The sequence below is a fragment of the Scylla paramamosain genome, chromosome 32, assembly GCF_035594125.1.
Source record: "Scylla paramamosain isolate STU-SP2022 chromosome 32, ASM3559412v1, whole genome shotgun sequence".
In the NCBI taxonomy this organism is placed as follows: Eukaryota; Metazoa; Arthropoda; class Malacostraca; order Decapoda; family Portunidae; genus Scylla; species Scylla paramamosain.
The window spans coordinates 1,773,755-1,786,254 of NC_087182.1; the positions used below are offsets into that span (position 1 = coordinate 1,773,755).

At 39.7% G+C, this 12,500-nt stretch overlaps 2 protein-coding genes across 2 annotated transcripts in view; both read left to right on the top strand.

Annotated features, from left to right (window-relative positions):
• Positions 1-5,880, top strand: part of LOC135089006 (parathyroid hormone/parathyroid hormone-related peptide receptor-like) — a 40,143-nt gene extending 34,263 nt beyond the window's left edge. Inside the window, exons 8-11 of the mRNA XM_063984125.1 lie at positions 14-147; positions 2,900-2,991; positions 4,156-4,300; positions 5,438-5,880. Of these exons, the coding sequence (XP_063840195.1) occupies positions 14-147; positions 2,900-2,991; positions 4,156-4,300; positions 5,438-5,776 (710 nt within the window). The 3' untranslated portion in view covers positions 5,777-5,880. The remainder of the gene's footprint in view (positions 1-13; positions 148-2,899; positions 2,992-4,155; positions 4,301-5,437) is intronic.
• A 2,946-nt stretch (positions 5,881-8,826) lies between these two features.
• The window catches only part of LOC135089007 (uncharacterized), an 8,406-nt gene continuing 4,732 nt past the window's right edge, over positions 8,827-12,500 (top strand). Inside the window, exon 1 of the mRNA XM_063984126.1 lies at positions 8,827-8,990. Coding sequence (XP_063840196.1) covers positions 8,844-8,990 — 147 coding nt within the window. The 5' untranslated portion in view covers positions 8,827-8,843. The remainder of the gene's footprint in view (positions 8,991-12,500) is intronic.

The following is a 12,500-nucleotide window of genomic DNA, read 5'->3' on the forward strand; positions in this document are numbered from 1 at the left end:
TGCTACCCCATAGGTCTGCCGCTGATCCTCGTGGTGGGGTGGGCGGTGGCGAGAATGATGGCAGAGAACACCCTATGCTGGTTCACTAACGCAAAACCTTGGCTGTTCTGGACCTTCATAAGAGGGCCGGTGGGCGTCTCGATCTTGGTAAGTGTCCCCTTCCCTCCGCCTCGTTTTCTTTGATTAACTGCCAGATGGAACCAGCCTCCCATTCAGGTTTTCTTTCTATTTTCCATGTTTTTGTTTGTTTTTTTCCTATATTTTTTTTGGTTATTTGTTTTTTTCATATTTTTTTTATACTTTTGTCTAGTTTTTTAGCTATTTTAAGTATTTTGCTTCGTTGATGTACGTTTTGCTATGAATTTTAAGTTATTTGATGTAAATTTACTGGGAAAGAATATGATTTACGTGTATGTTTAAGTCTACGAAGAAAAACATCAAAAAGTGAAAAGAAAAAAAGAATAAGAAAAAAAAAGGAAATAGAGCAACAGAAAACACAACAGCAACCAAGAAAACACAACACAACAAACCAGAAAACAAAACAAAAGAATAAAAGAAAACGAGAAACACACCAAACAACAAGAAACCTAAGAAAAAAAAAAATATAGACTCGAAGACATGACTAGGAATGGCCGTGAATGGACATGAATAAGCAGAGAAGAGAACGAATGGGAGGAAGGGGAACAAGATAGCAGAAAGGGAGAGGAAAGAGAGAAATAGACAGAATGGAAGGCAGGAGGAAATGTGAAGAGATGCTGAGGATTAGAATGGAGGAAATGAAGTTAATGGCAACATAATGAAGATGAGTAAGGGGAAGAGGAAAAGGAGGATAAAGGAGAATAGAGGAGAAAATGGAAAAAAAAAGCCCAGAGACGAGGGTTTCTCTATATCTTTGTAGATGGGAAGAGGAGGCAGAAGGATTAAGAGAGAGAGAGAGAGAGAGAGAGAGAGAGAGAGAGAGAGAGAGAGAGAGAGAGAGAGAGAGAGAGGATGAGAGACGTGGGGCTGGAAACTCTATTAAGAGGAAAAAATTGAGGTCAGGGTAAAGGTGAGAGAAAGAGAGGAAAAGAGGAAGAGAGGGAGAGAGATAGAGAGAGAGAGAGGGGGGGAGGAAAGAAAGGCAAAGAAAGAAAGGAAGGAAGGAAACCCATGTCTATATATTTGATACCGAGACAAGTGTGATTCTCTCTCTCTCTCTCTCTCTCTCTCTCTCTCTCTCTCTCTCTCTCTCTCTCTCTCTCTCTCTCTCTCTTCCTCAATTAACACGCACCATTTACAAATAAAACTTCTCTCCCTTGCAAAGTCACCTGAGCTACAATAATTAATTCACAGCAAGTATTTACCTTAAACACTACGTACATATAGTCACTAACACTTCAGCTTAGTTGTTTTTTATTCTGCAGATCACTTGTTTTATTTTCTCCTGGGTTTAATTTTAACTTTAATTAGTCTACTGTTAATACCTTTGTAATGAGGAGATCAATCTTTACTGTGTGACGTCAAGAGAGAGAGATTAACTGGCGGTAGGTTTGTTGTACGTGGTAGTGGTACTGTAATGGTTATAGTGGGTTAGGTTATGTTGGGTTAGATTAGGTTAGGTTATGTTGAGTTGGGTCGGATTAGAGTAGGTTAGGTTAGATTAGGTTAGGGTTCGGTAGCGTAAGTTAGGTTAAGTTAGGTTGGGTTAGGTTAGGTTATTATCAAGGAAGCGCCTCTCTCTATATTCCCTGGTTAATTTTATTACCTCTTTTTATTAGTACAATCAGGGACATTAACAGTGTAATATACTGACCTCACTTCTATAACGTCTCAAGCTCTTCAGTCATCATAAGCCCTTTGATCTGGTAATCTGTCACTGGTCAACATGTAGGGAGACTGCCAGCACATTGGAAGACTTGAGAGTGAAGGAAAAGCAAAACAGTGTAAAAGGTTAAGGTAAAGATTCCTGAACTAGACTGCATCTGTACATGGAGTATCTAGGGAGAATCAGCACATTAATGGACATAAAACTAAAAGGAAAAAGACGAAACACTAGAAAGGATCGAGGTAAACATGTCTGAACTACTGACTGCAACTGTACCTTAACCATCCAGTACCTCCATTAACCCCTATTAATATTTACAACAGTCAGGTCTTGTTTACCATCCTTAACTATAACTGTACTTTAACAACCATCTAGTACCTCTATTGATATTTACTGTAACAACCATGCCCTGTCTGCTTAGACGAGTATTTACACCCACACAAGCTCTTTACCTGTCTCACTTTCACATTTCAACTTTCACTCGTCCCAAACCTTCAGAATCTTTACAGGATTGCGGCAAACATCACTGAACAGTAAATACCTTTAACTAACAAGTATCTCTATTAATATCTACAACACTCATACCTTGTTTACCTACACGAGCATTTAAACCCACACTCTTCACCTGCTATACACTTACACGTATTTCCCCATTCCAATTTGCATTCGTCCTACACCCTGGGAATTTTTGCATAGCACGGCATCCCTTCTGCATTGCGGGCCCTGCAGACCTTCGTACTGTGAGCTTCTGGCAGCAAAAAAGACACACCATTCCGACGCTTGTCATTGTCCCCTTCATGGATTTCCGATACTGTCCCGTCTTGTGTCTCGAGCACGTGGAGATGAAGCAAAGTTCTCAATTGAACTACCGGGTCAGAGAGAGAGAGAGAGAGAGAGAGTGGGGGGAGGGAGTCATGGGAGGAGGCGTGTGGAAAAAGATAAATCATTTCAAGTCAAGAAGGAAATGTCTCTCTCTCTCTCTCTCTCTCTCTCTCTCTCTCTCTCTCTCTCTCTCTCTCTCTCTCTCTCTCTCCAAAACATCAAACTCACAATAACAACCAGATTTTGAGCAGTTCCCCTTCGTCCCTTTGCCAGGTGAGTTTTGCGCTCTTCCTCAACATCGCGAGGGAACTGCTGCTCAAACTCAAGTCCTCCACAGCTCCGGAGACGCGCAGGTGCCGCTACAGGTGAGCCAGCGAAGGTCAAGGTCGAGGTGAAGGTCTTAGGTTAAATACTGAGCCTGGGTGTAATGGCGGAATCCTAACTAAGTCATAATTGTGTTCTAACTGAGCGCAAAGTGAATCCTAACAAAGTCGCGAGTTGATTATTGTATTAGCGCCCGCCCTCCCAAGTTCACGGAAGGTCGTCTATCCTTGAAGTTTATCATGGCGGTGAAGTGAAGGAGTTTGGTGACTGAGAGAGGGTGTCGCCATTAATTTCCCGCCCCAAGAGCCTTTGCTTCACCCCCTGCTTTACTGGGAGATAAATTGGAGATAAGTTGGTACACACGGGAAGAGGAAGTACTTGAGAAATGAAGCACGTGTGAGTTATGTTCCTCGGAATATTTCAGTCTTATCAGTGAGTTTCTTTCCATTAGTCACTCAAATTGTTCTTTTTTCAAGTGTTTGACTCCCACAAGGAATCAAGAAGTGTTGCAGAAGGCACTTGTGTCTATTTTCGTGGCGTTGTGATTTGTATGGAGTAAGGGATGTTGGGTGTTAGTTCCATTCAAAATCTAGATTAGATGGTGGGAGAGGCAGCGCTTTCAAACTTAGTCGACACCCTTTGATTTGTTGTTGTTGCGGTGCCGTCAGTCAGTCAGGCACACGCAGGAGGTGATGAACAGTGAGCGGTGGCCAGGATACCTCAGTCAGTGTGGGGGAAAGAATTTTATTACATGTACTTCAGCAAAAATGAGAAACTAAACCATTTCTGAAACTCTCCGTCGAAAAAATAACACCAAATCATGTGAATCATACTGGAAAATTAGTCTTTAAAGGTCCAATCAGTATTCCAAAGCACCTCTGTGATCCACACTGAAGGCTTTTATGGGAGAAAGCGAAGCAAACATCAATATTCCTCGCCAGAATCTGTATTCTGAAATGTTTGGGCTGCAGAGGAGGTTATTGGAATTTCTAAGGGTGTTTTCATGATTCTAACAATAGCTTAAGGATTCTGCACCATTAAGAGGGAAAACACTCACTAGAACACGTCTGTTTATTTCTGTGCCCATTGAAAAACCTTACGAATGAACAAAGTCGAGAAATCGCAACAAAAACTTTACTGTTCGAGGTAAACACAAAATTTCACTTCTTCTGGCTTCTCAGAACTTCTCTTGCCTGCATTCCCAGACGGTGGGCTCGCTCCACGCTGGTGCTGGTGCCGTTGTTCGGGGTCCACTACGCGGCTCTGCTCGGCTTCACGTATTTTATGGGCAAGAATTCCACTATTGAGATCATCTGGCTCTTCACGGACCAGCTATTTGCATCTTTCCAGGTGTGTGTGTGTGTGTGTGTGTGTGTGTGTGTGTAGAAGAGAGAGAGACTGTCAACTGACCTGAAATTAAAGTTAAGATTATTAATGAATGACAGACCAAAAGAAAACAGTGGAAGTGAATAAATCCAGAGAGAGAGAGAGAGAGAGAGAGAGAGACAGGGTACAGGGAAGGATGAGATGGATGGATAGATGTAACTGGAGCCTCGCCGATACCCCCTGCTCCTCGTGGCCGCCTCCAGGGAACTCCAGGGGCAATGCATCAGAATTGACCTGGCTATACTACTCTCTCCTTCTCTCTCTCTCTCTCTCTCTCTCTCTCTCTCTCTCTCTCTCTCTCTCTCTCTCTCTCTCTCTCTCTCTCTCTCATTCTTTTATCTAAACATCAATTATCACAAAGCTTAAAGTTTTACATAGATTTTTATGCTATTTGAAAAGACTATATACAGTTAACAGCTAACAAAAAAAACAAAAAAAAATGCACTACACATTTGAAAATACGAACAAAAAACACAGTAACATAAATGTACAATACATTACATATACACATAGAGCAATAGTATGACTGTGTACGAGTATGTGAAGAACACTTGTTTTCTTATGTTCTGATGTTACCTGAGTATTAATTAACCATGAATACACCACAACGTTGTTCTCATCCCTAATCTAACCTAACCTAACCTAACTTAACTAAACCATGACTATACCACAATGTTCTCATCCCTAACCTAACCTAACCTAACCTAACTTAACTAAACCATGACCATACCACAATGTTCTCATCCCTAATCTAACCTAACTTAACCTAACCACGTCTAAAACACAACATTCTCATCCTCAACCTAATCTAACCATGAGTAAACCACTATTTTCTTCTTACTCCTATTCTAACCTAACTTAACCAAACCTTAACTATATCACAATGTTCTTTTCATTCTTAACCTAAGCTAACTTAACCTTAACTTAACTCAATCTAACCACAATATTCTAAACCACTATTTTCTTCTTATTCCTATTCTAACTTAACCTAACTAAGCCTTAACTACATTACAACGTTCTTTTCATTCTTAACCTAACCTAACTTAACCTTACCTAACTTAACTCAATGTAACCACAATATTCTAATCCCTACACACACAGGGCTTCTTCGTGGCCACCTTGTACTGTCTACTGAATGCTGAGGTCAGGTCTGAGCTACAGAAAATTTGGCACCACTGGCAGATGAACAACAAGTCTGACAAGAGCCTCAACTTTCACTCTGCCCTGTCACAATCCAGAACGTATTTCAGGTATGTGTTGGGTCAGGTGTGTTTGTGTGTGTGTGTGTGTGTGTGTGTGTGTGTGTTGTGTTGTCTTAGTTCATGTGTGTGTTTGTTGACTCAGTTGTGTGTGCTATGTTGGTTCAGATGTGTGTGTTGTGGTGATTCAGGTGTATGTGTGTTGTCAGGTGTGTTGTGTTGGGCCAGGTATGTATTGTGATGTGTTGGCTCAGGTATACATGTGTTGAATCAGGAATGGTTTATTAAAATACATGTTGATGCTAATAAAAAATGCAGTAAAACACAAGATACAGCAGTGGAAAGAAGGACAATGAATATTCCCTCCACTTTCTTCTTCCTTCCTGGCCTTCCTTCAATCCTTTCTCTCTTCTTCCCTGTATAGTTTGTCACGGTAGCTGGAGATTACTGAATTCCTACTCTCCTTTCTTCATTCCCTTGTATTTTTCCCCTGTATAGTTTGTCAAGGTAAGAGATTGCTGTATTTTTTTTTTTTTCCTTTCTGTTAAAAGGAAGTGATTTTCAAATGGTACTCGTTCTATCTTAGTCTCCTACAGACAAATAGCTCTTCTATTTGCTTCTCTTTTGTATTCTCTCTCTCTCTCTCTCTCTCTCTCTCTCTCTCTCTCTCTCTCTCTCTCTCTCTCTCTCTCTCTCTCTCTCTCTCTCTCTCTCTCTCTCTCTCTGGCCGTGTAAACATTTCTTTTAGACGCCGAAACTTAACTGAGCTTTAATTTTGTAGAGTGGTATCAGGTTCACTTTTTCTTAATGGCGTTTTTCCGTTGAGCTTAATGGGAACACTGACACTTAAGGCAAAATACTAAGCGTGGATAAGTTACGAGAATAATCGAAAACACTCAAACTTAAGCATGAAGGAGAAACATTATCACTATTATAAATCTTGAGGAGAGAGAAAGAGGGGGCGGATGGTAAGAGACATACTTTGCAAATATATACATTGATGAAGGAGAAGAGAAAAAAAAAAAAGCTGAATAATGAGGAAAATAATCTTTCAGTTATTTGTTGTTATAATGGAGATGACGCAGAGATCTAAGATACATTCAATCTTTTTTAAGTTCGTACAGTCTTTTGGGAGTGTTTGAGAAGTTTACAGATCCGATTAATTACAAAAAAGATACATGAATATTACAGGTTTTGCCTCTATTTCTGGGGTTGGTAAATATATAAATAAAAGTATCAGGTGTCTATTTTAAACATAACAAACAGTTACTTGTTCCTAAATAGTTATTATATAAATGGTAAATGATAAAACAAAATGCCACATCACAAAACCCATTAGGCGCGAGTTGAGTGTGAGTGTAACATGCAAACACAACACGTGAGTTTCTAATACTTTCATCTCAGTTTAAATAAGTTTCATACCTGACACACAATTCTCTTCCCGGAACATCCTTTCCTACTGAGCACCCTTACACACACTGGCCATGTCTTGTAGCCGTTACATGATACAACTTTCCTCTTACAAAATCTTTCCCTATCGTGCACCCTTACACACACTGGCCCATGTCTTGTACCCCTCAGTGTAAACCCCATGTACACTTTAAGAAAATTCATGCACCCAGGTTGACTATCACTGCACTAGTCGACTAAAAGTATTTGAAAAAAGATTCATATTTATAAGGAAAAGCCAGACTTCCAGATGCTTTCAAGTCTGCGCAGCGGAATGCAGTGAAAGGATAGCCAGTACATGGATATATTTTTGCTTGCAGAGACAATAGCTGGAAAGTAAAGGGGAAGGCTTGTTCTGTGGGAGGGAGAGAGAGAGAGAGAGAGAGAGAGAGAGAGAGAGAGAGAGAGAGAGTGAGAGAGAGGAGAGAGAGAGAGAGAGGGAGGTAGGGAGGGAGGGAGAGAGAGAGGGGTGGCTTGCTGAGGAAGGGAAGGGAACGTGAGAGCGAAGTCATGGAGTAGTAAAAAAATAAATAAATAAAATAAATAAATAATAAATATAAAATAAAAAAATGAGAAAAATCAATAGCTTTTCTTTTCTTTTCTGTCTTCTTCATTTTTAGAATTTCCTTGACGTGTTTTTTTTTCTTTTTATTCTTTTTACTTGCTTCCTTTTCTTTATGATATTTTTATTTTTATTTTTATTTCAGTTTCTTTTTTTAACGTGTGTGAATACTACTCTCTCCTCTCTCTCTCTCTCTCTCTCTCTCTCTCTCTCTCTCTCTCTCTCTCTCTCTCTCTCGACATTTTTTCCCTTTCTTCATGCCTCTTTTGTTCCTCCAACTTCCTATCTCACTATTTTTTCCTTTCTCTCCCTTCCCTCCTCCTCTTCTTCCATCCTTTCCTCTCCTCTTGCCTTCCTTTTGGTGTCCATCATATCCCTTCCTCTCTCTCTCTCTCTCTCTCGTCTCTCTCTCTCTCTCTCTCTCTCTCTCTCTCTCTCTCTCTCTCTCTCTCTCTCTCTCTCACGACACTCATTCACCCATTCCTCCCTCCTCTTCTCCATCCTCGCCCCTTTCCTCTCCTACGCTTCTCTTGCAGCAACCTACAATGACTCCCCTCTGGTATAATGATATTGACAGCGCTGGTGATTAAGTTGCTACAGAGATTCCATCGGGTAGTAACGTGTTTTCCTCAGTAGGGAGGGGCGGTGACTTACTGTGATATATAAAAGGCGGGCGGGTTACTGTCACATTGCCTAGTTGCTTATAAGTTGCTGGCACTCTGGTTAAGGTGAAGTCTGGAAGGTGTACAGAGGAAAGGTTTCAAGACGCTTATCCTTCATGATCGTTTTTGTCTTTGTTTGGGGGGAGGTCGAGGGTGACTAGCGTTTCATCGTGTTTTTATTGCCCTTGGCCGGTGCCCCTGTTACATAATAATAGATAAATTATTCAGTGGTTTTTTTTTTTCTTAGGTGTTCTCTTGTGTTATTTAGTAGTTGGTGATCAATTGTTGCTGCTTGAAAGGTGAAGAGGTTATTTAGATAATTAATGGGCTTCACCAGGTGAGCGCGTTTACCTGTACCTAACGCGAGGACTCTTACAGTACGGGGTCTGTTTATAACTAAGCCTTCCTGCCTCTATGAATCTTTAAAACGAGAGAGTTACCTTCTAAATTATATACCCTTAGTTAAATATGAAAAAAAAAACACTTTCACATAAAAGATTTAACAAAATTCTAAAGCACTTTGGCTCAATAAAGCAACCTAAAACACACACATATACACCACTTCACGTACACACACACATACACATACCTGCTCTTTCCCTTCCCCAGCAGGCCGAGGTACCGGGGCGCCGTGGATGTGCGCCACGTCAGGGAGAAGGAGGGAGGGCGGCGTGGAGGCGGGCAAAACCTCTGACGAAGTAGGAATGTCTGTGCTGGAGAAGACAAATGGCTCACCTGCCCAAGCCACCTGCCTGTCTGTGTTGGACGATACGCAGAACCAGGTGAGAGGGAGAGGGAGAGGGAGAGGGAGAGGGAGAGAGAGGGAGAGAGATTCATTGTTATGTATTTCGCCCTTTTACGTCAGACAGTACATGTGAAATTTGGCTTTTAATATGCTTGTTTCGTCTTTTTTTTTTGTTTTATTTTATTTGTTGATGTTGTGGATGTTTTTATTATTGGTACTTATAGTCTTTATTCATCAACTAATCACTGAATCAAGGAGAGAGAAAGAGAGAGAGAAAGAAAGAAAAAAGCGAGAGTGTGTGTGTGTGTGTGTGTGTGTGGGTGGGTGTTGGGGGGTGTTAAATAAAAGTAAGCTTGAAAAAAGAAACAGAAAGAAAATCAAAATAAAAGTTAGGAACAGTTAAGTTTAGATGATAGGATATGGATAGATAGGAAGAAAAATGGGAAAAAATGTAGTAAGAAAAGGAAAAAAGAATAAGGAAGAGCAGGAAAAGAAAAAATAAAGATTAAGAAAAGAAAACAACATTAAATCTACTACTACTACTACTACTACTACTACTACTACTACCACAACCAATACTACCACTACTACTACTATGACTACTACTACTACTACTACAATTGCAGCTTGGTTTCGGTAGTATACTTAAGTCTTTTTCTATTTACCCTTTCAACTATGAACGTAGCAGGTCAGGTAATACAAAACACTTAATAAAAAGGGTCCCATTTCATTACCTCTTCCTATAAAAGTCAATGGAGAATGGGATCCAATCACGTTGGTCAATTTAGTAATGGAGGGGCTTGGTCTGTCTGTCTCTTAAGGGTGATTGGGTAGATTCAAATGTCCTTGTGTGGGTTTGGAGAGACTTTCTGTTGTTTTTCTTTATGTTTGAAGAGTTTAGAGGTACATAAGCATTTAATTTTTTCTACTTATATGTAAACGAGTATTTTATTGATCTTTTATCTTTCTTTTCGTATAAGGAGTAAAGAACGGATGCTGCAAATTATGAAGCCAATAATATGAATTGTTCATGTTTATGTTAACTGCATCGTAAAGGAAAATTGATATATTGAGTGGAAATGTTAATGTTTTGCTTCATATTTATTGCAATGTGAAGAGAATTTTGTGATAGAGTTGAATGTTCGTCTTTTTTTTTTTTTTTCCTCTTTTATTGATTGTAACGAAGAAAATTTTAATACAGACTGAGAGAGTAAATGCTTTGTTCTCTTTTATTTTGATTGTAAGGAAGGAAATTTTTGTGATGAAGTGAAATGTTAGTCTCTTATTTTTTTTTTTTTTTTATTGACTAGAACGTGAAGAAAATTCTGATATAGACTGGAATTATTAATTTTATTTTGCTATTTTTTTTTATTGATTGCAATATGAAGCTTCTCTCTTTTATTTAAAGTAAAAAGGTTAATCTTTTTTCTTGATTACAACGCGAAGAAAATTTTAATATACACAGAAAACGTTAATCTTGCTTTTTATATGTTTCCTTTTTATACTAATTGCTTTGTTGGGGAATAAAGAAAAAAAAACATGAAAATAAGGTTTAATCAGTGATAAAGTCATCCCTTCCCTTCATCACGGTGCACCAGTCTGTAATTACTGTCAGGCGAGGGCAGCTCTCCATTCTGCACCAACAGGTAATTGAGTTGACGGGCAGAAAGTGAAGTGACTCCCTGTGTTCCATATGGCTTAACTGACGCACTTCCCGTTGTGTCTCTTCGCTTGATCTCGGTAATGACGGCGATCTACTTAACGGGTCGATGACACTGACCGCTCAACTCTAAAGCTGCAATTATCTGGGTAAACGTAAAACTCTGATTCAAAGTCCCGCGTGTCACTCTGGTTTTAAATAGCAGCGTTGTGATTCTAATTTTAAGCCAAACGTGTGAGTCTAATTTTAAACCAAACTTGACTTTAATTCCAGGCTAAATGTATGACGGCATGTTATTTGAAAACAGCAGAAACTTTCAATAGTCTATTAAAAGTTAATATTGCTCATTAAACTATCACTTAAATCACGAAAGCACCATTGAAAACTCCAACAATTTTCAGTGCACCTTTTTAAAAATGTATATTCCTTATCAAACTACAGTTAAGATCATGAAAATAACCTTGGAAACTCAAAAGTAACTTACACTACAGAAAGCAGAGTTCTAATCTTTTTATAGAAGCTAAACAAGTGTGTCGATTTTAAAGGCAAACTAACTTAACGCAGGAATTTGAAGAGAGCATGAAACAGATTCTAAAATGAAAGCTAAATATTCTTGTGCATTCATAACTTAACACGCTGATATTGCTTGAGCTAGGAAAGGATACGATATACGATATACTGAGAATAAAATTGGGAGAGTAAAAGGGTGGCAAGAGGTGAGAGGCCAACAAATACTCGCAAAACTCTTTCCTGAACCTGCCACGCTGTAAACTGTATGATGTGAGAGTCTGGCGTGGAGGTGAGGAGCGAAAAATCAAGTTTATTGTTATGCTAGAAGTTTAAAATCCACCTTTTGACTCTCTCTCTCTCTCTCTCTCTCTCTCTCTCTCTCTCTCTCTCTCTCTCTCTCTCTCTCTCTCTCTCTCTCTCTCTCTCTCTCGTTCCATCCTCATTTTCCTCTTCCCCTTTTACTTATAGTTTATTCTCTATGGTATTCTCCTTTTCTGTTGTCATCTCTTCTTTATGCCTATATCTGTCTGTCTGTCTGTCTGTCTGTCTGTCTATCTATGCAAACAAAATAATTTAAAGTAAATAACACTTGGATCATTATTCCTTGTTTTTGTCGAAATTCCAGGATTTTTCTTGACTTAATAGCTGACTCAATATTTCCTCTTCTTTTTCTCATCTTCCTTCTTTTTCTTCGTTTTCTTTACCCTCCCACGACTCCCTCTCCCACTCCACCTTCTCCCTCTCCTCCTCTATCACCCTCACTTCACCCTCCTCCCATAAGCCCGTTCTCACCTGTATTTACATTCCCCGTTCTTCAAAGGGGATCCATTGTAGCGAGCCAGTTCATATACAGGCTCGCTGCACCACACGCGAGAGATTGCTCCCTCTCATCAGGCCAGCGAGACTCCCCTCCTCCTTCCCCTTCCCGCGTTTCTCTGTTTCTCGTCACTCGCGGCTGCTTCTCCTCTTTACATGACCCGTATTCTGAAACCCGTATTCTGAAACGCTCTGTTCTCTCATCACGCTATTTTCAAAGGCCACAAAGATGGTTAACCGGGTTTTCATTTAGAAATTTTGTTAATCTCTGTGGTTTTTCTGTTTTTTCTTCCTTTGTGGCCGTTCCTCCTAGATCATTATTCTCAAATCCTCTGCTCTCTCATCACACTGATTTCAAAGGCCACAGAAATGGTTAGCCGAGTTCTCATGAGTGTTTCTGCAATTAATCGTGTAGAAATCTATTATGCGTCTCTCTGTTTCTCCTCAGCCGCGGTTCCTCTTCCTCATATATGCAGACCAGTATTCTGAAACGCTTTGTTCTCTCATCACTCTATTTTAAAGGTCATATAGATGGTTAACCGGATTTTCATTCGTGTTTCT